At 50.3% G+C, this 24,999-nt stretch overlaps 2 protein-coding genes across 2 annotated transcripts in view; one reads left to right on the top strand and one right to left on the bottom strand.

Moving 5' to 3' along the window:
* The window catches only part of LOC144163075 (VWFA and cache domain-containing protein 1), a 58,722-nt gene extending 49,243 nt beyond the window's left edge, over positions 1-9,479 (top strand). The window contains exons 21-28 of the mRNA XM_077693873.1: positions 443-541; positions 1,576-1,641; positions 3,098-3,184; positions 3,631-3,746; positions 4,193-4,309; positions 5,217-5,362; positions 7,147-7,383; positions 8,992-9,479. Of these exons, the coding sequence (XP_077549999.1) occupies positions 443-541; positions 1,576-1,641; positions 3,098-3,184; positions 3,631-3,746; positions 4,193-4,309; positions 5,217-5,362; positions 7,147-7,383; positions 8,992-9,338 (1,215 nt within the window). The 3' untranslated portion in view covers positions 9,339-9,479. The remainder of the gene's footprint in view (positions 1-442; positions 542-1,575; positions 1,642-3,097; positions 3,185-3,630; positions 3,747-4,192; positions 4,310-5,216; positions 5,363-7,146; positions 7,384-8,991) is intronic.
* A 2,840-nt stretch (positions 9,480-12,319) lies between these two features.
* On the bottom strand, positions 12,320-15,226 carry LOC144163079 (myophilin-like). Its single transcript, XM_077693878.1, has 6 exons — positions 15,033-15,226; positions 14,443-14,597; positions 14,162-14,228; positions 13,955-14,059; positions 13,859-13,891; positions 12,320-13,009 (listed from the first exon to the last, which is right to left on the bottom strand). Exons 1-6 carry the CDS (start codon positions 15,084-15,086, stop codon positions 12,815-12,817), a joined length of 609 nt encoding a protein of 202 aa, XP_077550004.1. The 5' UTR covers positions 15,087-15,226; the 3' UTR covers positions 12,320-12,814.
* Between the last annotated feature and the right edge of the window lie 9,773 nt (positions 15,227-24,999).

The following is a 24,999-nucleotide window of genomic DNA, read 5'->3' as shown; positions in this document are numbered from 1 at the left end:
ACGGCTGGGAATCGAACCCGTGTCGTGTATTGCATAAGCACCGTGGAGGTGCCCAATGTGTCGCGCCCAAAATTTAGAGCCCGGAATTTTAAAGCAGTGCATTGATTGAATCATAAAATTCTGCGCAGAGGAACACATTCACTGCTGAGTCTGCACAGTGCTCACTGAAGGCTCTGGGTCAAACCGGTCACAGCCACAGTGTGGTTCACAGTAACCTCATGTCCTTAACTTCATCATTGGAAGGGATTTTGTGGGCACAGAACGTGGATGAGCAGGCAGCTCTGTGGCTGCTGTAGTTTATAAGGTGCCCAGTTTCTTTCCTTTTGTTTCGTTCCTAGAGAAACGCGAAGGCTGGGCGATAAACTAATATTTCTCAGCCATTTCAAAGTTCCCGTGCTCTGTCGTCTGACGGCGTTTGCTTCCGCCTCTCCCACTGTGGCAGGAGCCCCTTGTGGTGAGCGACATTGCCAACCACAAGGGTTTCGTGAAGAAGAAGGAGTGCAACAACTACGGAGACTGGACGGTGCAGAGGTTCTACAAGGTGCGTGCACTCTCCTCCTGTCTGGCTGCTTTCTGTGAGCAGACCCTGGTCCCTGTATGAACCGACAGATGGGAAGGGGAGAAAAGCGCTGTATTTAGGGTTCGTTTTTGGATAAATCTCGACTTCTCCCCAAATCTAATTAAAGGAAGCAGCTGTGAAGTCGAGAGAACTTTCTCCCAGCTTAGATACGTTCAACAATCAGACAGGTCTCGAATGGATACGACCAGTTGCGCAAGCAGATGATGATAATGTATGTAAACAAGGAAGTGTAAAAGTCAATGACGAGCTTTTCATTAATAAAATTGTTTCGTATGTTATACGTTGCCAGTGCTTTTTACTGTCATCATTACTGATTATTTTCCGAACAAACGGCAATTGTCGGAGAGTATTTGCTAGAAAACCCTGATGTCCCCCCCCCCCCCCCCCGAATTACCAACTTGAAAAAAAAAAACGCTAATTTTAATGCATTAGAGCAGCTAGTGACATCTTCTGATAAAATAAACTGAGTCTGTTGAATAGGACATCTATTGATGTGACCAGAAAAAAAAATTTTGGAATGCTTAAGAAAGAACCAGATTTCTCCCCGATTATATCAGTTTCGAAAAATGGCACCCGATTTTAACAAAATATAAAACCTGAAAACGAACAACCCTAACTGCATAGCGTAAGAAAAATGTTTTGTGCTTCTGTACCGGTTGGCTTCCTCTGCGTATTTAGATGCTTCGAACAAATCAAATGAGCCTGGTAGGCAGGCCTTCGAGCTCTAAAGGCATAGTGCACTGTCTGGTGCAGGTGCAAACGCCTTCCATATCTCTAGTTCCAGAAACTGCCATTGTCTATCACTGGTGGCTTTGATTTTGTAACACAGGGTGGCTCAGCACACTGGGCGGCTGTCTGTAGCGGGCAGTGTTGCAGGGGCATCACGGACTTAGTCTGCGGTGTGCCTGTCGTTTAGGCATGATGGCTTTTAAAAAGGTGCTGGGGTGTTTGAGGGGAAAGTAACGCCACTGCCTTTTGTCTCCTGCCCTGCACAGCTCAACACCAGCCTGGAAGGGATACTCTCCAACTCTGTGCACGGGGAACACTGCGCCAAGTACCAGGTGAGGTCATCGGCCAAGCACGGTTGGTTTTAAGGAATTGGGTTGACCTCGTGTTGGCCACTTGTGTGTGTGTGTGACTGGCAGTGCGGTCCGCATGGGCATTTTCGTGCACGGGGTAAACGCGACGTCTGCTGAGGGACGTTGCATTCAGCTGCTTGACGAGCACTGTGCCTGCCCAGGGCTCATTTAGCACCTCTGAGAAAAACGTTACATCAATTTTCGATGCATCCGGATTGCCCTGGCAACGTCTGGCACAAAGTTGCCACAGTTTTTGGCACCAAAGCTGCCTTTGCGAGTTATTTTTGTTACTGACGTAGAAGAAAAAGGAACTGGGCAAATTATCGTTCAGTTTCTGCCGAAGAAAAGCAGAACGTCGAATGTTTTAGTGCATTGCACTAAACAGGAAAGCCGGTGGCTGACACTTATTTATGGCCAGAACAAGCAACACTAAGGTGCGAGCACAGAATGCTCCCTACTGACATGCCTACGTGACTGACCCTGTCCCACATGCAAACATCAGTTGTCTTCACCATCAATATACAGGTTTAGTTGAGCGTAAGCAGAGAGTTGCGCACGCACGTAGCGGCAGCGCAGCGCGTGCAGCAATGTTCTCACAAAGAACCAGTTTTAGTTGATTGCACGCCGAAATGTGCACTTTGTGCGTCATGCAGCACCACTGAATGCCAGATTGGCGAACGAAACATGTGGTTGTCGGCCAGCGCCAGACGTAAACCTAGCCAGAAGAAGCTGTAAACCAGTTTGTGGGGAGACGCCGTTCCTTTGTTCCTTTCGTTCACGGGCGAGAGAGACCGGAAAGAGGACGGGAGGGGCCTCGCGCGTGGCTCGCAAAGCCCGCAAAACCCGCACCGCAAGATTCCCAAACTTGCGGGCGCATGCAAAGCGCGCGGCTCCCGCTTTTTCTTGCGTGCGCTCAACTAAAACTGTCTAATGCTTCTTTCATTGCCCTGCCGGTGGGCGTGTCTTCCGTTGGGCTATTCACATTTGCAACAAGCACTGCTTTTGGCTGACTTCTACACAGACCTTCAATGAGGTTGCAGGGAGTTGACACACTTGAGTTGCTGGCAGTGTGGATGCAATTGATTGCCTGTTGGCTGTGCTCAAAGCCCCTAGGAAAATTGAGGTGATGCCTGTCCGATCCCCTTACCTCAAGAAGAAGTGAAAGCTCAGAGGACCTGAAAACGTAATCTCAACTGCTCAGGTAGTTTCTGTTTTGTGCAGTGGCGTCGTGTGTTGTATGAAACTGCATAAGTGGAGCAGGACAGAGTAAAATTTCATGAAATGTAGCCTGCACCCAACGGCTAAAATGAAATCATGGTCAGGTTGAGCTTGTTGGAGACACCTTGCAAAGTGTTTCTGTTTGGGTGAAGCTCAATTGGTCGGTGACTTAGGTTCCCCCCCCCCCCCCCCCCCCCCCCCTCCCTCCCCGCTCTTTCAGATCACTGCCATCCCCGGAACCAACGCCTTTCTGGGCATTGTGAACCACACCTGTGACACTGTGAGGGCCTTCTGTCCGTGCAGCATGGTGGGTTTCATCTCGATTTGTTTCTTGACTGTCGTTCAGTACTTGTGGGTAGTCCTTTTTTTTTTTTTTAAGAGATTTTTAATCTGCCTTTGCATTTAGCTCCACCGTTCTGAGAATTGCCAGGTGGCGCCGCCCTTTTAAGGTGGTCAGTTTTTTTTTTTTTTTTTTCACCGAATTGGCCGCAGGTGGAAATCACATTTATTCGATTTCTAGTGAGTGCTGGTGAGTGCAGTTGGTGTTCTTGTTTTGAGTGAAACAGATCGTGAAGTGTGATCTCCGTGCAAAGTTTGAGCAAGGGGGGAAAAGGAAAAATATGGTGTGCTCGGGGAAGAAAGGCAGTCGTTTATTGTAGATATTTGGCTATTTTTTGCACCTCTCTACTGACATTGTGACTGTGTGCGCGTGGAGGTGTGACCGCCTGTGCCCTTCTCACTGCACGATGCCAGGTGGACCGTCTGTGCCTCAACTGCAACCGCATGGAGCAGCGCGACTGCGAATGCCCCTGCGAGTGTCCCCTGCAGATGAACCTCTGCACTGGGGACCTGGCACACAGCGAGGACAGGTGAGCAGGGGGCTTGATATGGAGCACTTGGGAGTGTGGCCCCTGTGTCTGTGTGTGCATAAATTACGTTGTGATTCGAGATTGAAGAAGAGCTGCTTTATGCAGTAAAGAAGTTGAATTCCACTGTTTGTTGACGGCTTGACCCGTGGCGCCCATTTTTGCATCCTTTTCTTTTCTTCCTGTTGTGGGAATCGGGCGCATGTTAGAAGCGAGTAAACACGGTAACTGCCGTCCTTAGCCATAGTGGGAAGGGTGTCCTGCATTCACCGCTGCTCTCCAGAAATTGGGGCCCGACGCAGCCAACCAAATTGATTCTCCATCAAGTTGGGACCCCTTCAGTTGCGTGTCCCGCCTGCTGTCGTCGTCTCTGCCTGCTAGCTTCCAGAAAGCGGTGCCGCTGGCAGTGCGCTCACCCGTGCGGCTTGTCTCGTCTTGTCTTGGCCCAGGAGCAGCAACTGCCCCCGCTCGGCGCGGCCGCCCCAGCTGCCCAAGCTGGAGAGCTACCACTTCGACTCGCTGCCCCAGTGCTTCAACAGCGAGTGCGGCTCCAGGATGAGCGAGAAGTGAGCTGCCACTTTGCACAGCTGTTGCCCTTACTACCGTGGTTGCTAGTGTATATTGTTACGAGGATGAAAGATGTTAACCGTCAGCGTTGCTTAGTGTTGATGACGAAGACAAGGGATGTTTATGTGCTCTCGAAGGAAGACTAGTATCACGTTGGGTTCCGGCCTGCGTTGCTCTTTACTGTAAATAGTGTGAATACATTGTGTTCCCTCTTCTTTTATCCTCGTAACAATATGCCTAATGCAGAGCTCTTATGAAGGTAAGGGAAACCTGCTGGCCACTGTATCAAATGGAAGTCTTGGTGAACAGAACAGACGAGCGTTTTTGCTGCCTTTAGAATGAATCGCCTTGCGGTATTCCCTTCATAATATGAGAGAGGCTTGTTGTGAACCATACCTTCAGTCAAAAGGCTCACAAAATGGTTAGTACCACAACTGGAGCGGTTCCCAAGCCTGAGGTGGTTTTGCAGTGAGCGCACACTGCTTGCTTGCCAGTGGCCTGAGGCACGGGGCTTACATTGGAAAGGTGATCGAAGGCAGTTAAACAGCACAGATTATCACGATGGTGCTGCCAAAAGTGACAAAGGGATGCACGAGGGCCCACCATAAACTGCTTGGAAGCGTGTCCTCAAGCGTCTCATACATTTTGTAGGCAGCCATGGTTGTGTAGGGGGGCCAGCCCACTGATGTTGCATTCACAAAGCACAACCATTATTTGAGGTGCTCCCCTTCATTATAGCTGCTCATTTCAAACAGTCAAATACACGCCTGAGATTTTGAATGTCACGGCCAGCTTCTCTTTGTTGTCGTTTCGGAGATTGATATTTCTCTGGCCCCAGTGCGCAGTACCACGTTGGCCCTTTTCCATTAAGCCACCGTGCCCTGTCGTCCGGTTCTTGCTCTGCAGAGACTGCCTGGGCGTGCTGGGCTGCGAGTGGTGCTCGGTGGACACGGATGGGGAGACGGCCCTCAAGTCCCCTTTCTGCCACGAGCAGCCCAAGTGCTTTGGCGGGGTGCTCGGCGCCCGGACGCCCTACGCCGACGAGATCATCGGTGAGGCGTCCGTCTTCTTCCCCTGGCATTGGAGCTCGTAGAGTTATACCCCTGTCACATGGCAGATCTAGTGACATCTATAGTGAGTGTCATTCACTCTAAATGTGATTAGTTCGGCGCTACACGAGAATACCGAATGACATTCGAGGCGAATGGCATTTAGCGGGTATCTGAGGTTGGGGAGCTCATTCAGCAGTCAAATGAAGTAGCCTTGACAGCAGTGGCGCGTCACTGGAGAGGAAAGTCCAGTTGTAAACCAAAGAATATTGTTTCTAAAAACTGTAGTAAACTTATATTCTCCCCTTTATGTTGTTTTTCATATAAAGAAAGACAAACAGGTACTAACAAAAAAGAAAACCTCATCCCCGGTGCGTGCGCTACACTAATATGGATTTTTTGCAAACTTGTCTCGGCTTGTGATGTCTACTGATGTCACCTACCGTAAAAACCCGCGTATAATACGAGGTTTTTTTCCCAATTTTACTATTTAAAATTTGTACCTCGTACTATATGTGGATCCCAAAGTTTTCAGCCAAAAATTTGCACTTTCGGTTCGGGTGCGCCATCTTGCGGTGGTGTTAGCTGGCTGCTGCTTCTCTCAGCCGGCGCCATTTTGATTGTTTTGACCACGCGAAGGATCGGCACGTTCATCTCAAGTCTATCACGATGTCGGGTGCACGAAGGCAGCATTCGGCTGCAATTAAAAGAAAACTTATTTTATGTGCCGAGACCATCAGGAATTGCGCCGCAGGACGGCAGGTCGGCGTCACCGAAGGCAGCATTCGCGGGTGGAGAAAGCAACTGGTGCTTGACTGGATAAAGTCTGTGTTGTGTCGGCGGCCTGGAGCACTGTTGGGGGTTCCCGTCAGTGCTCGTGTTGGACGCCTTTCGCTGCGGCCTGGCCGATTCCGTGAAGAAGTTGTGGCGCGAACCCCGCACCGAACTCATTGTCATTCCGGGAGGAATGACATCCCAGCTGCAACCGCTAGACGTTTGCATCAACGAGCCTTTCAAAGACTGCATCAGGTCCTGCTACCAAGAGTGGATGAGGTCAGGAGACCCGTAAGTGACAGCTACCGGATGGCTGACGCGGGCTTCTCCAGCGGTGCTTTGCGGCTGGATCGCGAATGCGTGGGCCAGCATCCCAAAGGAGCTCGTCAGTTGCTCTTTTAAGAAATGCGGCATCTCGAACGCCCTTGATGGCACTGCGGACCACTTTCTGTGGGAAGGCATTTCCGACAAGGCGACTTTACGAGACAGCGGCAGCGAACCTGACGATGACTGAACGGACGTCGGGAGACAGTGCCAGCGAAAACTGACAATCACTGAACGGTAACTGCAGTGAAAATAAAGGTTTTCTGTGCTATTTACCTCGCATTATATGCGGGTGAAAACTTTTTTTCTGACTTTGCTGTCCCCGAATTACACCTCGTATTATACGCAGGTCCGTATTATACGCGGGTTTTTACGGTAACTGCTGATTTTCTCATTTCTATTTTTTTAAAAAATCCTTTATTATATTTTTAAAGAATATTACGTATGGAAACATTCTAGATGCACTTGTAATATTATTTTGCGGTTTTGCAAGTAATAATCACCACCGTCCCTATCAAACGGCATTTGTTTCGCCGTGTAGACCCGCGTGGCCAAACCGAATGTCATTAGCAGCTAATGTCATTCACTTTGAATGACATTAGATTTGCCATGTGACCGGGGTATTTGTGGCAGATGCTGACGATGGGTTTTCTCACACACTGACGTTGTGGGACTGGTGTGTGGCGCAGGCGCCCTGGAGGAAGACTTCCCGTACATCCGCAGCACCCCTCTGGGTCCTGTGGCGGGGGGCATGATCGGGGCCTTCTGCCTGGTGGCCTTCCTGGTGTACTGCTACAAGAACCGCGTCACGCGGGGCTCCTCCTCGGGCCACTACGCCCTCTCCTACCCGGCCGCACCCCTGCAGGGGGCCGGGCAGGTGTTCCACGACGTGGACGACTCGGACTTCCACACCAGCCCCAGTCCCGGTCAGTTGCATTGGTGCCAGCCGCATGGCATCAAGCTAGTCGGCTCTGGTTTTGGCCATGCAGCTAGAGCTGTAAAAAAGATGGGGTGCCTTGAAAGGACTGCTCGATTGAGTGTGTTACGCTGTTACTTGTAGCTGCAGTGTGCACTAGTTTAAATTCCTGTAGACTTTTGCTCTGCTGGATACCGCAGTTTAGAATCCCTGTATAGATAGTATTCATTGAAAAGTTTAGCTGTCAATTTATTTGCTTGGCAACACTGGAAACGGCCATGGACATGGCGCGGCTTGTGCCACTGTGCCCGCATGCAGTGCGTCGTCTGCTCCATTTCAACCCAATTTTCAACGGTGGTGTCAACAGAGATGTTATTAATCGCACTTACATTGGAGTCGAGGCATTACTTTGAGTTCGGTGGGGTAGAGTTTGGAACATCCAACGCACATCATGTGCTTAGCATGGGCAAATACCACCATCCCGTGGAGCCCAAAGTAACCAGTGATGGCGCACTCACGTGGTTGCCTGCATGCGTGCCTCACCAGTGAATACAACCTATAGAAGTCCTAGTTTACTGCACTGGAAGCTTTCAGTATGTGGAGTTATCCGGTCGAACCAGAGAACAGAGACTGTGCGATCAGAAGCTGGAAAGCAATCATCCTGCAGAAGCAGCTAGGGGTAGGGCTTTGTATGACACGTCAGCTGTCTGCAAGTTACCTGCCAGCTGGTATTTTGTAAAATGCTGCATTTGGATGCGCTTCCCACATCCATGATGGGAGTGGGAATGGAGATGTATCAAGGCTTAGAAATCTGTATGGCCCAGTGTAGGAGGTGCATTGGTCATGTGAGTGGCTGCAATGCAGCATAACCATCCGGTTAAAATCTGTAAGCCATCTGTAAATCCATAATTTGAAGCAGGCTGCTGTCGGGCTGGTTGGTGCCATATTAGCACAGAAAGAAATGTACACGAGGGGGGAGGAGATGACAGTGCCCAGCACAATCGATGTATAGGCATCACATCAGTCTTTAGTCTTAGGAAAAAGTGCAGTTTCATCGGCTCTGCTACCTGCAGTGTGCACTTTTCTCTCTCTGCACATGCCACCGAGGCCCAACGAACAAACGGGCTAGCAGTCCTGTCCAGGCAAATGTTTTGTCGCCCGCCAGCTCCTTTTAATGACCAGAGTTCTTCAATATCCCCTCGTTGCGAACTCCACTTCGGAATCCGAGTGGCACAAGCACTCCTGCTTCGTCGAGGGGGCGAGTGTATTGTTGCGACGCCTAGGGGATGAAAACTAAACTGGACTTTGCTAAACGTTTACTGAATAGCACGACTTAACAAAATAAAGCTTGCTTTTCAAATTAGGAAACACTATTAAGTAATGTTTACTTATGTTTCCACGTTTTTTTTTCCTAATTAAGGCGGTTATGGCTTAAGGCAGCAGCCTCAAGCAATTGAGAACTGCTTGACCTTTCTGCTGATGACAGGATAGTCAACTTGCTCTGCGCTTGCTCCCAGCACGGGGGAGGCCAACCGGTTTTTGATGCATGGGGCCACCTGTGGGGAGTGCTGCGACCGGTTCGTATTGAGTAACCCCGCGCCCTACTGGCTGTTGGCAGTGGGACCGCACCACCTGAACCTGGCGGGCTGCACGTACGACAACCGGGTGGTGGTCTCTCCGTACCGGGTGAACACGGCGTACCGGCGGCCGCCCGGCGGCGACAGCGACCACGGCTACAGCACCATGACGCCGCACGAGGACTCGGAGCACCTGCAGTACTTCGAGCCGCTGCTGACCAGCAAGGAGAAGGGCCGCTCGCCCCCGCAGCAGCAGCAGCCCCCCTCGCTGGGCAGCCGGGCATCCTCTCCGCAGCTGCCCCCCGACCCTTCCATCACGCGGCTGCCCAAGCCCCTGGCCAGGCACAACTCCTTCCAGGCCAGCGTGGAGGTGCACGCCGTGCGCTGAGCGCCGCCGCCGTGCAGTTTCCTCTCCACCGCTCAGAAGCTCTTCACCAGGACCAAGTTTCCTATCGGACTGTCGAAGACGTGTCACTCATCAACCTGTACAGCTTCATCGGGCATCGTCGTCATCATCATCGTGTGCTGAGCAGCAGGCCAACATCGGCAGGTGTGTGTGTGTGTGCGTGTGAAGGGTCCAGCGGCAGAACTGTCGTCCACGAGAGCGCATTCAAAGACTTCAGGCGATGTTTTTAGACGTCAAGCAGAGGGGCACTTGTGCGGCGAGAATGTTGAACGAGTGACCCTGGCCAGTGACTATGTTCTTGGAAGAAAGTGGCACAGAGCAATTGGGAAAGTGTGTGAAAGGAATGGGTGATGTTTTAGCGATATTAGCGGTGATGACTCCAAATGGGGCTTTGCTTTCTAAGTGTTATTGTGCAACCCTTTGATGCCCAAAACTTTTAAGTTTTTATGATCTAAAAGGACTTCCGACATCACAAATATGAACTCAGAAGAAAACAATGTTTCATTAGGACGGACACTAGGACACTCTGGGCACTTGCTGCCCATATATCACTTGAACAAGAGAGCTGCCTTGATCAGCACGCTTTATGGTTCAAGTGTAGAGAATAACGTAAAGTTTGTACTGCTATCATTTGTAATAACAACGAAATCGCACGATATCGATTACCTGTCGCTAGCCCATTGAGCCACCCGGGCCTGATGCAAGTTGACACTCAAACTTTTTTTTTTTTAAAGCGCACGGAAGTACGTGCTGCCCTCTCTTCTTTAGTTTTTGAAGTTCTGTCAATCTTTATCTGTCGCTAGATGGTGTTAAATGTTGAAAAAAAAAACCACAAAGTGCGCGTGAAAAGACATGTTTGAGTTTTTGTTGCTCCTGAGCAACACTGGGCATCAAGGGGTTAAATTGCGAGCCTTGGAAAATGAGTTTAGCTGGCTCCTTTTGAAAAAGGGCCACAAACGCGAGGCTCAGAGAAGGGAAGTTGCGACAAGGAAAGCCGCTTCTTCCAGCCAGTAGCAGATCAAATTGCGAGCAAAGCAGTTCTCACTGTGGGGTGCGGGGAATGCTTCCCCGAGACGCTGTGCACACAGCGAGAGCAGATTGACAGCTTGGACCATTGCCAAATGCCGCAGGCATTGTCGACGAACGTGTGGGAACTTCTCGAGTGTGACCAACGTGAAGTAGCGTTTAGCACTTGCGGTGCTACTGTCATCCCTTTTCAGGTCGCTGGGCGACCGATTGTTTCATTGTTTGAGTGCGTGGAAAATGTGTGCATGGAAATACAGAAGCAAGGTGTTTCTTGGTCTGAAGTAGCAACCCTCATATGCTGCACAGAACTACGCCAGCAAAGCATCCTGCAGCTTTTTCTCTTGGCCTATGCAAAAGTTTAATTGGTGTGGAAAACTTGGCTCTTATTTTTCGTTAAAAATTGCACCTGTGGTAGTGCAACGGAGACATAATTTGTTTGCTTTTTTTTTTTTTTTTACCACGCGAGTGCCAGTGGAGTTCTGTTAGTTACTAGACAGTTCACACACAGTGCGCCGAAGAACTAATTTCAATAGTGATTAGCAAATATACACCGCAAGGTCGGGATTGGTGCTATTAAATGTATCGATTACCTTTTGTTGCTAAGAATCACTATTAATGTGCCAAAATTGGTTAAGCTTCATTTGTTGCATCAGCTGGTAGATTTTGCAGAGACTGGTACATAGCCAAGCACATTGCAGTATAATCTTCTTAAGCCATGCTGGCCAGGGAGGCAAGAATGCTACATTCAAAGCGGTAGGACAGCTTTACCGAGCTGCAGTGGTGTTGGGAATGCTGGTCCCGGGTCCACGGCTTCAACGGGTATGTGCTGGTGAGGTTTATTGTGAAATCAATGTCACAGGTTCGGCGAAATTGTGTTTTCTATTTGGTGATCGTCATTGGGCAAAATTGTGTTTCCTGTGCGGTGATCGTCATTGGGCGAAAGTGTGTTACCTGTGTGATCGTCATTGGGCAAAATTGTCTTTTGTATTCGGTGATCGTCATTGGGCAAAATTGTGTTTTCTGTGTGGTGATAGTCATTGGGCAAAATCGTGTTTTCTGTGCGGTGATCGTCATTGTTCTCTGCACACAGGAGTGAATGCCAGTCTTGTTTCCCTTGTTAAGTCATTTGCTTTTCTTACATCCCTGTACTGTGCATTTTTACACTTGTACATAGCATTTTCTGCGCATCGGGGAACAGCAAACGAGATGCTGTCGTGCTCCCTCACCCTATCGCTGTTTGTCCTTTGTAAATACTAGTTTACTCAGGTTGAGTGTGTTTAAATGCGACGTTTGTTCTGCCAATACGAAAGCAAAAGCTTTTTTCCTTTTGCCTGTTATAGATCATTTTTAAATTATTCAAGAACTTGACCGTCGTTTTGGTATTAGAGCTTCTCTGGGCAGTCGGCTGTTGCCGACAGGTGTTTAAAAAGCCCCGAAAGCGTGTAGAAGTGTGTTCCACATCCAGTAGGGAAATGTGCGAGAGTAAATTATTGTATGGAGGAGACTGTCGTAACCAAGGCTGTGGCTTGTGCGTTCTCCCTTCCTACAAGCAGCTATACCTGCATACTATGCAAACACTCGTCGTGTATCCTCCCGAGCACCTCTGGCTTACCATGCACAGAAGTTCTTTTGTTACACATCGTTAGGACGGGTTAGTATACCAGCGTGAATGTTTGACGTGCCTTTTTTAGGTCGATACGGGGTTGTTCCGAAGACTGTTAAGACGCGCAGACAACTCATTGCGTTTGCCTCCCAAGGTATCTTCCTCCCCTCCTCTCGAACGGAGGATGCTTTGCATTTCAGGTTGGAGCAGACTCGTTGGTCGAATGCAATTCAGCGATGCAAACCGAAGGCACACAACTTTGTTCACCGTAGTATAGCAGGGTTTTGCTATTCAGGTCAGAGAGAATAAAGATCTATGAACAAACCAGTTTGCCTCTTTCTTCGTAATAGCTTTATTTCAATGAAGCAACGGCAAAGCTAACATAAACAATACTCAGCACGTCGATACTTTGATTTCTCGTTGTAAATTTCAAAATCCTAATGTAAAACGCTTGGCCTGTGCCGACAAGAAAACCCTAGGGGAAGGCGACGCAATACTCGCACACAATACGGACGTCCCGGGAGAAGACGGCAATACTGCAAGTTGTACGACACTGGTGCGGAAAACGGAAAAAGTGGGGGCACAGCGGAGCGCAATGGATGGACACAGAAGCCAGGACTCGCTCTAGACGACGCAAGCGGAACACGCCTTGTTCGAAGTGAATGCATTTCTATGGCAGAGGTTGGCACACACACCACCGGCTGTCGCCCGCTCGTGGGGCCGACTCGAGAACAGGACGCTTTGCACGGGAGAACAGCCTCTGCAGAAACTCGATGGCAGGAGATGCCACCGGTGCAGTGGAAAGTTCACGACTCGAAGGGGGGCCCATTCACCGGCCGTCGGGAAGAATCTGTCTGGATGCACCGTAGGGCGTCATGCCGGCCTGCGAGGCGCCTTTGTTGGTGCCGGACTGAAGGCCAATGATGGTCTTGCCAAGCTCCAGTTTCTCCTTGGTGAAGTCTCGCGGGTTTTCATTGGCGACCTTGACTCCAATTGTGGGGCCCACGTAGCCCTTTTTCTGCGCCTGCAATAGAGCATTTCCGCCAAACGTTGCAGTCAGGCGGGCAGAAGACGGGAAAATAGGTAAGCTGGCTGATTATTTAACCCAAAACATTGTTGCTTGGTTGGGTTTTTTTTTTTTTTTTTTCAAGCCTTGCTTGAAAGATTTTGTGCACAGCCACAAAAGGCTGTTATGTACACACACACAGGCTTATCCGATATTGCTAAACAAGTAGCTGAAACCAGTTCTTCCTTTATCGATAGCAACGCCCTTGGAGGACTATTTTTTGATGAGCACAGAACCAATGAAATGGGAGGCTGTTCCATTCTACTCGCATTGTATAGCAAAGGGAGAATTAAATGTTACATTCATTAATATTGCACATTTAGGTTGTGCAGTGGCAGCAAATCCACGTCTGGGTCGCAGTGAACATGGATGAGATTTGTGAGTGTTCACATTCTTTTCTACATAAAGTATAAAACAACATGTAGGTAAAATTATTACTTTTACTGAAGTGTTATACACAGTGCTTCTCAATTTATTACTAAATGTCCCTGTTTAATCACAGGCCACAGTCTACCCATTCGATCACAGTCTACCCATTCGATCACAGAATGCCAGTCGCTTTGAATGTCATTCGGTATTCTTGTAGCGCCAAACTAATGGCATTAACAGCTAATGTGATTCACTTTAGGGGTCATTAGACCTGCTGTGTGGCAGGTACAACTAAAAACGTGCTGCAGGGGTAGTTGACAATTGTAAATTTTGGAGGCCACATTACTCTTGTCAGATTTATACTAGCAAGTTACTACCTCAAGCTGTACAATGCACAAGAAATTGTGCATTGTAAGCGTAAACAAAAAGTGCACTTACCAGGCCACCTAATGCGAACATACAGTTAACAACCTGCAAAGAAAATTGCACAAGTCACATCGATTCTGAACCAGGATGTATCGTATGTCGGGTTACCATGTAAAGATTTTTCCTCTCGTATAAATCATTCACTTGGAACAGGTCGTGGGACTTGAGCCCGTAGCTCTCACAGGCCTTCAGGAACATTTCCAAGTTTTCTCTCTGCGAGAAAATTGCTATCATAAACTGACCACCGTTCACGCGTGCAGATTGAAACCTGAACAATTACTCCGCAATGTAAACAAGAGGTCAAAGAAACTCTACCTGTTTGAACGGCGCTTTCATTGTATTAATCTTTGGCACAGATCCGGGGTGAAGTATATTAATAAGCCTGCAAGTGAAACAGCAACGTTATACGCAGGATAAAAGAGACAGCTGATTAGAAGCACAAAACTATAGTATAAACAGCCCTACTGTGCATTTGTAATGCGAGATCGAACTAATAAAAACTGAATTACCTTATTCAGTTATAATGTTTGTAAATATACGTCAGTACACAGAAAATTAACCTGGAAACCGGCGTGCAGTGATGCTCGTACGCTTACGTGCATAACGCGGTTCCGTCCTTCAAAACGTCCGCAAAGTCCAGCTGGTCCTGAAAGCCCTTTTCCGAGTTCGGCGGCAGCAGATCGAGCTGCGTGACGGCTCGGATCCATTCGAGTGCCTCGACAGCTCGCGGCATCTCAAACTTCGCCTGCGCCTGCACGGAGAACCGACACCGCAGGCCCGAGGTCAGTTTCACAAGACCCACTTTTGTCGCGAAAAATAGTGTCACGTCAACGGCACTGAAAGCTTCCGTTAAAGCGTAAAAGCAGCGCGCGAGAGCCAGCGATGCGTTTCACGCGCTCGGCGACAGCCCGCAGACGAGACAAAAATTAACAAGTTGTGAAGCCAACGCGCTCGTGGAAGCACATGTGGACGCCGTCGCGACCGTTACCGGAAAAAAACATTCCGTTTTGTTGAGCCACACGGCGCGCTTTCGACGTGAATGGCCATTTGTGGGTGAAGCGAAGCGTAACAGCACGCGGAGTCTTCAAAAGCGGGCGGACAAGCAACCGGTCTGACAGCGGTGCGGTCCGTCCGGCAGGTTACGTTCGTCGCAGTCGCGGCGTCGAGAAGTCGCACAAGTGCTCACCTTTAACATGCATTCCCGGCTTAATCCGTACGCAGGACCCTGGAAAGCAGCCATGGGGGAGCCAGCCTTTTTGTTTGTCACGAGCTATCGGGAACACCGCGCACTGCGCCAGACGGCGGAGCCTTTTTTTTTCCGCCACCACCGAGCCCGGAGATTTGCAAAGCTGGGCGTGCGCGGCGTAAGATGGCGCCGATCAGCGCCGTTTAGCCAATAGCAAAAGTTGTTGGTCCCCGGCCTCGCCCCGACGTCCAATGGGAGCCGATCTTTTATGAAGTTTGGAATGTTTGCGTCACTGCGCGCAAGCGGCGAAGCAACAAGTGTCCGCCGGACTCGCCGCGCCGGTTGCGAGGGGTGAAAGTGTTTTTTGGGCTTTTTTGTTCGCCCGCGCCCGTGTCTGTGTTCGTGCATGGACCGCGAGAAATGCTGATTGACCGCGGCGTTTTACGCCTGGCTGAGTGCGCTTAGCCCAGCCAGAGCAGCCCAGTACGTTTGTACGCGAGCACACGAGGGAGCGCACCTGTGGTGGGGCGGGAGAGGCAAGGTGACTGCTCCCTGCGGTTACAGCCACAGCCGCTTGAGCGTCCGCCCTACTGTGCAGGTGCTGTCAAACATTCTTCGCGACTCGTCCTCATTTGACAGGACAGACACGATGCGGCTGTAGCTGCCGCTCTCGTCCGACAGCCGGGGTAATTAAATGTTCCCAGACTAGGAATGTTTCATTGATCGGACGCTCGACGCAGAGTGCAGCTATTTGCGTCTCCAAACTTCATTCTACTTTTACACATGTCAGGGAGCGACTTCAGTAGAAAAAAAGCATATGCATGTAACGTACCTGCGACTAAAGCTATGACAAAACGGGGTGTAAATATTTTTGCATATGATCAAACTGAAAGGCTCTCCAAGAAAAACAAATACCAGGGCCAGATGTATTTGGGGATATGCTCCCTTCTTGAAAAGCATGCATGCCTCGAGTAATTCTATAGCGTGACTACGTGCGTTGGAGACCGGTTATTTTTTTCCGGTTGCAAAGCCACAGCTGCTGCAACGCAATAAATGGGCCAGCATAAACTGCCTTTACGTGTACACGTTTTTTTTTTTTTTTTTTTTTACACAGGAAGCTAGCTTACACGACGGCTTTTGAAAATGTTTATTTGTTGTATGCATAGTCATGCGGGCAATGGCAAGGTGTGCGTCACTCACGTCCGGTGTTCGCGCGCGCGGAGCTGAGTAACTTTACAAACAAACCAGAGTGACCTGAACATTCGTTATAAGCTATATAGGGTGAAAGTGGACAATCCTTCAAGCATGTCCAGTAACGCGGGAAGCGCGCGAGGTAACCTCGTAGGCCCGTGAAGCAAGCACTTTACCCGCTTTGAGTACAATTCCTGCTTTGTCGAGAAGCAAAAAATAAAAACGAAAGTTTTGATGTCGTTGGTATCCAAAGATGATACCTCTCCGAGCCTCCTACCTTCCAGACTCGAGGCTGAAGTTGCCCTGAAGCGCTGCAGCTACATTTAAGTGGACGTTTTCTGCAGGTCGCCACACCTCTGAAAGTCAATGACGCCTTCGTCTTCGGGTGGCCAAAGGAGGGTTTAGGCCTATAGTTTCGTTCGTGCGATAATTCGCACTAAACGGCGGTCACCGCCGATTCGTTTCGTACAACCCCATCAGTTCAAAGCATAAGCCTTTTTTCCTCATAGATTAGGCGAAATTCGCTATATAAAACATTTCGTTGTAGCGAGGTTTTGCTTCTCCTCTTGTGCATGCTGAACACAAGGACGGGTGTTCGAGCTCGACCGCGGCGCCCTGTTTTTCTGATGGAGTCGAAAAACGACGACGTTCGTGTGTGGAGATATAAGCGCACGGCAAAGATTCACACGAGGTCTAATTAAATCCGTAACCGTTCGCTACGGAGCGCGTCATAGCCCACGCGTGAAGCCAGAGGAGGACGAAAAAACGTTTATTTCTCCAATCGAATTGGAAGAAGGGAGCGCAGGATGGTTGTCGGTCATCCATGGTGGGTGGCGTCCCTAGTCCGGGATGCCATGGCCAGCTGCAGCTCGAATGGTCCTGGTCACCAGGCCACGCTGGTTTTCCAGGACAATGACATCGCTTGTCAGCAGGACCTCCCACTGCTCCGGTGCGATGACTTCTGGTAGTTCCGTGACGCCTTTACACTCCCACACCATGTGGTACAGTGTGTTGGGCGTCCTAGAGCAGAATTTGCAGTCGTAGCTGAGGAGCGTGGGGTGTATATTGGACAGCTGTGTGGCGTGCGGAAATGAGATTGTCTGCAGTCTTCGGAATTGTGTGGCTTCTTCTTTGGTTAGCTTCGGGTGGGACGGCGAACAATTATTTTTTTTTTTTCGGTTTGCTGCTAAACAACTGCGCACTGAAAAGTGCACCTTGCTGAAAAGGAACAGTTTCATACATTTGTATGACGCAACAAATTAAAAATGAATGCCCTTTTGCGTATTATACCTTTCGAAAACTTCACTGTCAAAGCAGAAAATATTGATTATGCAGCGAGTACTACTACACTTCTCACAAAATATAAAGAGCGGAATACTCTTCTGGCGCCTTGTACGACATTTCGCGCGCTGCATCGAGCGCCGTCGGCTCCCTTCCCGTGGCTTTTCAAAGCAGTTTCGTGGCATTTCGCCTTTTTCTTTCGCAACCTGCCCCGGCGTGCAGCACACGAATTCGAGTGGCCGCTGCGGTAGGCGACACCGTTGCTTATCGCACTTTCCGCAGCCGCGGCGGCACGCTTCAGTTCTTTCCGCCGGCTACACGCAGCGTCTACTACCGTTCCGCTCTTGTTCTTTCTGCTTTTCCCTGCCTTCGCCGTTGTCTGCTGCAGCCTGAGCACCGAAGTGCCGCCGGATGGGAGAGGGAGAGGAGGAAAGGCTGAATGAACTAATAAAAGCGGGGGAAGTGTGGGGCCGGGGAGGAAGCAAGTCCAGCGTGACGCCGTCTGGTCCAGCGCTATCGAGCAGCGCGGTCCGAATTCACGTGCTGAGCGTCCGTCTCGTATCGGAAGAAGCATCGCGCAAGAATGCGGATGGTTGGCTCATTATAATGTTTAAAATGTATGGTTCATATATATATATATATATATATATATATATATATAATCGCTTGGACGTGTGTAAGTAAGCCAACGAGGTTTCCGTTTCATTTTCCTTCCAGCACACAGCAGCAATACTCCACTGTTTACACTTGTTCTGAACTTTTTGTAAGCTGCTGAAAGCTAATTAATTGATTGACTTTCAGTATAATGAGGTCGAGAAATACCGTAAAAAAACATATGCTGGTTGGCTGATGTCTGACATCAGACATAATTGAGGAAGAGAAATCCCAGGAGAACCCCGAAGGATAGGATCGACGCTGCGTGATTTCTTATCAGTGCTGCGAGGATGATCGCAAAAGTGGGCTAACTCTGCGGTTTGGTAACCGTTCATTACTAAACAGTACTAAGAACTGAAATACAGGGCAGGACAGCACTGACTATCGACGGATATTGTTTCTATTTATTACTGACAGCGACAACAAAACAGGGAAGGTGGATTGACGTAGCTATAGGTATAGTGCTGTCATATGTACTTATTTCAAGTGGCCTCTACTGTACTAAAGGCAACGGCGTGTCTATCAGCCGTCTAAAAGGGAGTCAAGTACCGATAGCTTTTTTTATCACCTGCAACGGGTGCCTCGTGTCTGTGTCACGCACCGGCTCTTATATACAGGGTGTTGCAACGATAACTGGAACACTTTAAAAATTTTTCCTGAGCGATCCGCCGCTCTGTTCACGCTCAAACTTCACATAAAGGTCGCATTTTGTGGTCTATTTTGTTTGACACCGGGAACAACAACGGTACTTACCTGTTTATTCTGAAAATAAATAAAAACGATTTTCGCCTATGGGAAAATGGCGGCGATTTGGACGTGCGAGCCCGAAAACCGGGTTTTCTGATCGTCTGTTAGCTCATTTCTAGGTGCATTTTCTGATCGTCTGCTGCACCATTTGGCTCCGTACGTGAATCCCAAACGTGCGTTTCACTCTGCAGGTGGTTCCGTCGTTCCAACATCAACTTGCGCTGGCTCGCACGTTCAAATCAGCGGCCATTTTCCCATAGGCGAAAATCGTTTTCATTTATTTTCAGAATAAACAGGTAAGTACCGTTGTTGTTCCCTGTGTCAAACAAAATAGACCACAAAATGCGACCTTTGTGTGAAGTTTGAGCGCGAACAGAGCGGCGGATCACTCAGGAAAAATTTTTAAAGTGTTCCAGTTATCGTTGCAACACCCTGTATGTATGTATATATATTTTTTTCTTTTCTCACCGAACGCAGAACGTTCACGTTCGTGCTTGCGCGGAAGTTTGATGTCACTTGTGGAAACCCGCAAGAACGTGCAGCACGTCCAAAATGGCGTCCAAAGTGCAGTAAAATGGCGTCATCGATCCCTAACCAGATATTTGCAATAACACGCTACTGGACGAAACATGCAACGTGTCTGAACATGCGTGGTCACGTGACAGGCAAAAATTAACGTTGCTATTTTTATCGCAATTTTACTTTTGTCGCAGTTTTACCGCAGATTTTGTTGCGATTTTATTTTAGGTAGCTGTCGAATGCGTTCACTGCTACAGCTGAAAGGAAACCGGCCTATATAGCCGCGATATAGCTCGAATGCAGGGCCGTAGCCATAAATTTTTTTCGGACGGGGTTATGGGTTTTGGGAAGGGGGTAGTCTTGCCAAAAGCAACAGTAACTATTGCTAACGCGCTGCCTGGAAAAGATTTCGGGAGGGGTTCGAACCCCCAAACCCCCCCTCTGGCTACGGCCCTGCTCGAGTGCTATGACTCCAGCGTGCAAACAATGCCCAGTACGATAGAGGAGGAAAAATCTTTTAGACAAGTTTCCAAGTTATCTGATGGACGTCTGCAGCTACTCTGTGACCCCCTAGTCTAAGTTGCAGGGCGGTATCTTTTTAATTAAAAGAAAGGCTGAACATCTTCTGTGGCATTGTCCTGCCTTTACCGCGGTTTGGGAGACTGCACTTCAGTTTCTCGGCGGACCCCGACCTGGCACCCTGCAGGAGTGGATCGAGCCACCATCACACTTTGGACCATCGGACGCACTCCGGCTCTGGCAGGCTTTTCCCCAATATTTTAAGGACGAGAGAGCCCCCGGCCGTTTCTTTGCAGAGCCGACCTCGGGACCACCCCACCTCGAAGACGTGGACAGCGGCCCCCTCCCCCTCCACCATAAATCCCCCCATTTCTGTCGCAAGGGTTGTAACCTGTTAAATGCAGAAATAAAGACGTAAAAAAAAAGAAAGCTGTGATAAAGATATTCCTCCGCAAAGATTACCATGGCGAGCAGGTCGGCGACCACACTCGCCAGCTGGAAGCAGGAGGGTTAAGGTAATGAGCGGACTGTTGGGCCGCGGGACACGAGGAAAGGGTGTGCATATGGACGGGGGCTAGTAGTCCCTCGTCCAGCCCATCTCTAGCGCTAGCTCTAGGGGGCCAGCCCATCTCTAGCTCTTCTACTAGTAGTAGAAGAGCTAGAGATGGGCTGGAGAGGAGAGGATGTTCAGCTGGACGCCCCCTAGGGTGCGGAGGAGAAGGAAGTATGGGACGTCTGTAGCGAGCCTAGCGAGTGCCAGACGTCTTCGAAGTGTTGTTGCAGGGTCCTGCACTAATGTGTCTTGTCCGCCATGTCCAGGAGATCACCGTAATCCGGCGAGCAATCTCACGGGTCAGTAATCCCCCAGTGACTTGATGGCACCAGCACCGCAGTGGCCGAGGCAGGGCAGTGGAGGGAGAGGTCGTCATGGAGGTCTTTGTTGGCGCGAAGAGCCTGCAACACCGTCGCCCTGCGGGGGCCCGAGCTCATGCAAAGGCGGGGAAGAACAGTGAGGGTACTGTTAAGTCGTGTGGACGATCGCCGCCGGAGGGAGGGCAAGCGGGAAAGTAGGATGGGAGTACGAAAGGGTCAACTGCCGGAGTTGTGGAAAGGGCTGGCACTGTGACGCAAGGGGCACAAGGACAGTAATACCTCGCGTCAGCGTAGCATGTGAATGTGACCGGGGTGAAGAGTCATGGACGCGGGGCAAGTGGATCGGGGAGAGTGGATTTAACTGGGAAGGGGTCGTTGGGGGTGAGGGGGATTGCAGGGAAAAGTGAATTGACCAGATGCCGGCCTGCTGCACTAGCCAACGGCCCTGCGTAGAGCCTTGTTGCCGATCTCTGCGGCGGGTCAAAGGGCAGTGAGAGTAGGCGTGTGTTTGAAGATGCAATGTGCCGAGCGGCAGAGAGCCAATAATGATTTTGTTGAGGGCGAAAGCTGCTGTTACAAGTTGAAGACACTGCCCGGCCCGCTTCACCACGCCTCGGGCCAGGTAGATTAAACACGTGTCATGTGGCCTGCTGTACTGGAACGCGGCACCCTTCGCCGCAGTGGCTGAAGTGGGTGGTTCCTTTGGTCCGGTGCCCTTCGCAAAAAAAAAAAGAAGAAAGAAAAAGAAACCGAAGCGCGCACTTGAGGAGCGCCCGGAGTCGTCCAGGCTTGCGCCAAATTAGGACCTCGCAAAAAATACCAAGAAAACACTTCACGTGCGTCCGCGCCTTAAGTGGGAAGCAGAGGACAGCTAGCGCTACAGACGCGCATTCGCTAAGCCCGAAGCTCTGCTCGCGGGCCATTGTCCAGCGTCTCGGGCTGCCCATGCCACACCCTGATGGACCTGCTTTTCCCGACGGTCCCGAACTTTATCCGGCGGGAAGCATTCCGGCTTGTCCTGGCCTGGCCTTCCTCGAGGAGGCCCACCTCATACAACGGCGGTAGCCCAATGCCTGCCGGGCAGCCTTACGCACTCCTTATCTCTCCCTCTTTCTCTGTCCCCATTTGTTCTCATCCATCCCCTTTCATTCCCCCTCTCCCCTCCCCCGAACTGGGTTGTATGCAGCTGAATTCCCAAATGAGTTCAAAATATCCCCAGTACACGTCTTTTCCACTTTCCATTTCAATAAAGCACTCACTCACTCCCTCACTCATTCGCGAAGTCGGTTGCCGCGGGTTATAGCTCGTGCTGACGCGTTCCACTTGGGGAGAGATTTTGTGAAAGGCTGAGGAAAAAACGACCCGGGCCTGCCAGTCATGGAGAACTTTCAAGTTCGGAAATCAAGTTCGGCAAGTTCGGAAATCCAAGTGAGGTGCCGGGACGAAGGGGGAGGGGCCGCTAGCTCTGCTGTTTCCCCAGCCTTGCACCACAAGCTGCGCCATTTTTTTCCACGCATGACCAGAACTGTTCTTTCGGGACAAGAAACAAATGATCCTCACAAAAAAACATTCCAGCTTACTTTGACAGCACATGTATATCTGTCGGGAAGGGGTGTGGCTTTCTCGTTACAGTCGGTCGTTAACCAATGGTTTGCTCAATTTTGCGCCGATCCACGTTTTTCTGCCCACTCCAGGTATGATCCAACCCTAACCCGGCAAAAAAGAAAGAAATTTCCGCTGACGCCCATGGCCGCCTTTTCCGCAGCCCGGCCGCCCAGCGCAACGCACTTCGTGCGCGAGCGAATACGAGGACGTCTCCCGCCAGGCCCGTCTTTCAATCGGTCGCTTTGTTCGCGCTTCTTGGCGGCGGCCGGGGAATGCTCCGTGAAACGACGAGCGCTGCTGCGTCCTGTCACGGTTTCCGCCAAAGGATCGGGTGTCGCCGCCGCCACTGGTCGCGCCCGCCGACTGGATCCACGGCCCCCGCCTAGTCGACGCGTTGCGCATGGATAGCGAGCATTCCTGGTAGCTCGAGACATTTGCGTAACCGCGATCCCGTTTCGCCACGGGCCCATTTTCGGAGACGTTCGGCTTATTTGTGTAGTACAGTACGGCGGACTGCGGCACTGAGCGGGGCTGTTTCACACGCACCACTTTACTCCCGAAGATAACCCAAAAGGCAGACGACAGCGTTGGACATGTACCCGCACTACGAATACCTGCAGCCTAACTCTTCCTGTGGGGGGCGTTTTCCAGTCAAATTTCCGGTCCAAACCCACCTCAAGTTTTTCTCAGATTTTCAAGTTTTCCGGTGTCAAACCTAGAGCCACTAGATTAAGCGTAGCTTATTTAGTGGCTCTAGTCAAATTTACCCATCTGCAGAAAGGAAATCATGCAGACTGGAGCAAGACCGTGGAGGAAAGAAGACCACGGGTAAGATAACAGGAAACGTCGCCACCACGACGCCACGTGAACACGTAGAGGTCGTTTTCGTCGTCGAACAGAGACGGGGAGGGAAGCCTTCTGCTCCTGATTGGTCTGCCAGCTTGTAAAGAGGAAAATATGAACATTTATATAGTGATCATTACGATTATGTGAAAAAATTCACTCTAATTTCGTTTTAATCTATCGTCATCATCATCACAGTTTTTAGTGCGTTTTTTTTTTTTCTGCCGCCGGCATAGATAACGGTGTTTAATTACACGATGAAAGTTTTCTTCTGCAAGACAAAATACGACGCTTATAGCCTGCGTCATCCGGATCTACGGTTTTTAGCAGTCCGTCTGTTCCGTCTTCTACGTAGTTACCGTGTTGACCGGGACCCGACTGCGCCTGCGAGCGCGGAACGGCGAGGAGGCGCACCCCGCCGTGACGAATGCGCTAACATGGCAAAGGCCGGCCGGCGGAACTAATCCCCCTACCGCGACGAATGCGTGAATGCCCAGACGGGTCCCGGTCAACACGGTAACCACGTAAACGACGGACTGCTAGAACTCTCTAATGAAGTCATGAAGACAGGGTTGCTTAATTAAAGACTTTTTTTTTTCGGATAACAATGATGCGAATTTCATTAAAAACTTGGAGCAGAGAACGGAGATTCGCTTATGTTTACGGAGTATGCGGGAGGGAGAGGGGATCTCTCGGGTCAGGGCCCGTGGTCCTAAGAGGGCGGCGGCAAGTGAAGGCTGTGCACATGAGAATCCTGTGCAGCCCCGTGAGCTGCTTGATTCCCGGATGGTTCGTGGCCGGGGGTCCGGTCGAATCAGACCGCTCGGCCTGACGTTTAGAGTGCAGTGGTTTGGTGATATGGACTCGTATATGGTGGGCGGACCTTGGATGAGAAAGTTCTTGGCGAACATCGCAAGTTAGATTAGGATGCAGAATTCGCGGTGAACGTGGTAACGGTTTCAGCTCCTAGAAACCATAGTTCGATTTCGCCCGTGCTCTTTGCTGCTTTTTTTGTAGCGTGAGCTACACTGGCCGAGGCTGAGCAGCTTTGCGAGACTCCTGGAGATCCGCGCTGAGCATGCGCGAGGAGCAGTGACGTCACACGGCGCACAGAACATTGGGCATCATCGATTTACCAGTCCTGGACGGTCCGCGAGCAGTCCGAGGACTGCGTTCGGACCGGAAGTTCCATAGGAATACATGGGAAAATCGAGCGCCGGATCGCGTCTCGGGCAGTCTGCGGACGATCCAGGACTGATAATCGAGGAGGCCCATTACTCGCTGCCCGGCGTCTCTCACACACCCCATGCGCCCACCGTCTTCGCCGACCTCCGTTCCGCACGTGGCGGCCCGGTCCACTTGATGATCATGTGAGTGGTGGCCGGGTGTGGAACCGATGGCTCGTGCGTCGCAGCAACACCGGCGTGCGCCTGTGGAACCAGCTTAGCTCTGCGGCGATTGGTGACGCTGCCCCGGAGCCGCTTGATAAATATACGTGTCATTGAAGTAGCAGTAAGCATGACAATCAAGCTAATCCTAGACAACCAGGAAAGCTAAGAATAACCAGCTGAACCTATAGCAGAGCTAAGCCACTGCTAATTTTTACAGTCAAACCAGTTTATAGCGAACTGCAACATGCACCGGGATTAGTTCGATATATCCAATAGTTCGATATAGCCGAACCCGCCTATAACGAGCTTATTGTTACGAGTTCGCAATTAGCGGGAGCGCCCCC

Source organism: Haemaphysalis longicornis, unplaced genomic scaffold, assembly GCF_048455015.1.
Source record: "Haemaphysalis longicornis isolate Haplotype H1 unplaced genomic scaffold, Haemaphysalis longicornis Haplotype H1 scaffold_12, whole genome shotgun sequence".
In the NCBI taxonomy this organism is placed as follows: domain Eukaryota; kingdom Metazoa; phylum Arthropoda; class Arachnida; order Ixodida; family Ixodidae; genus Haemaphysalis; species Haemaphysalis longicornis.
This window is presented reverse-complemented; position numbering and strand designations above follow the sequence as displayed.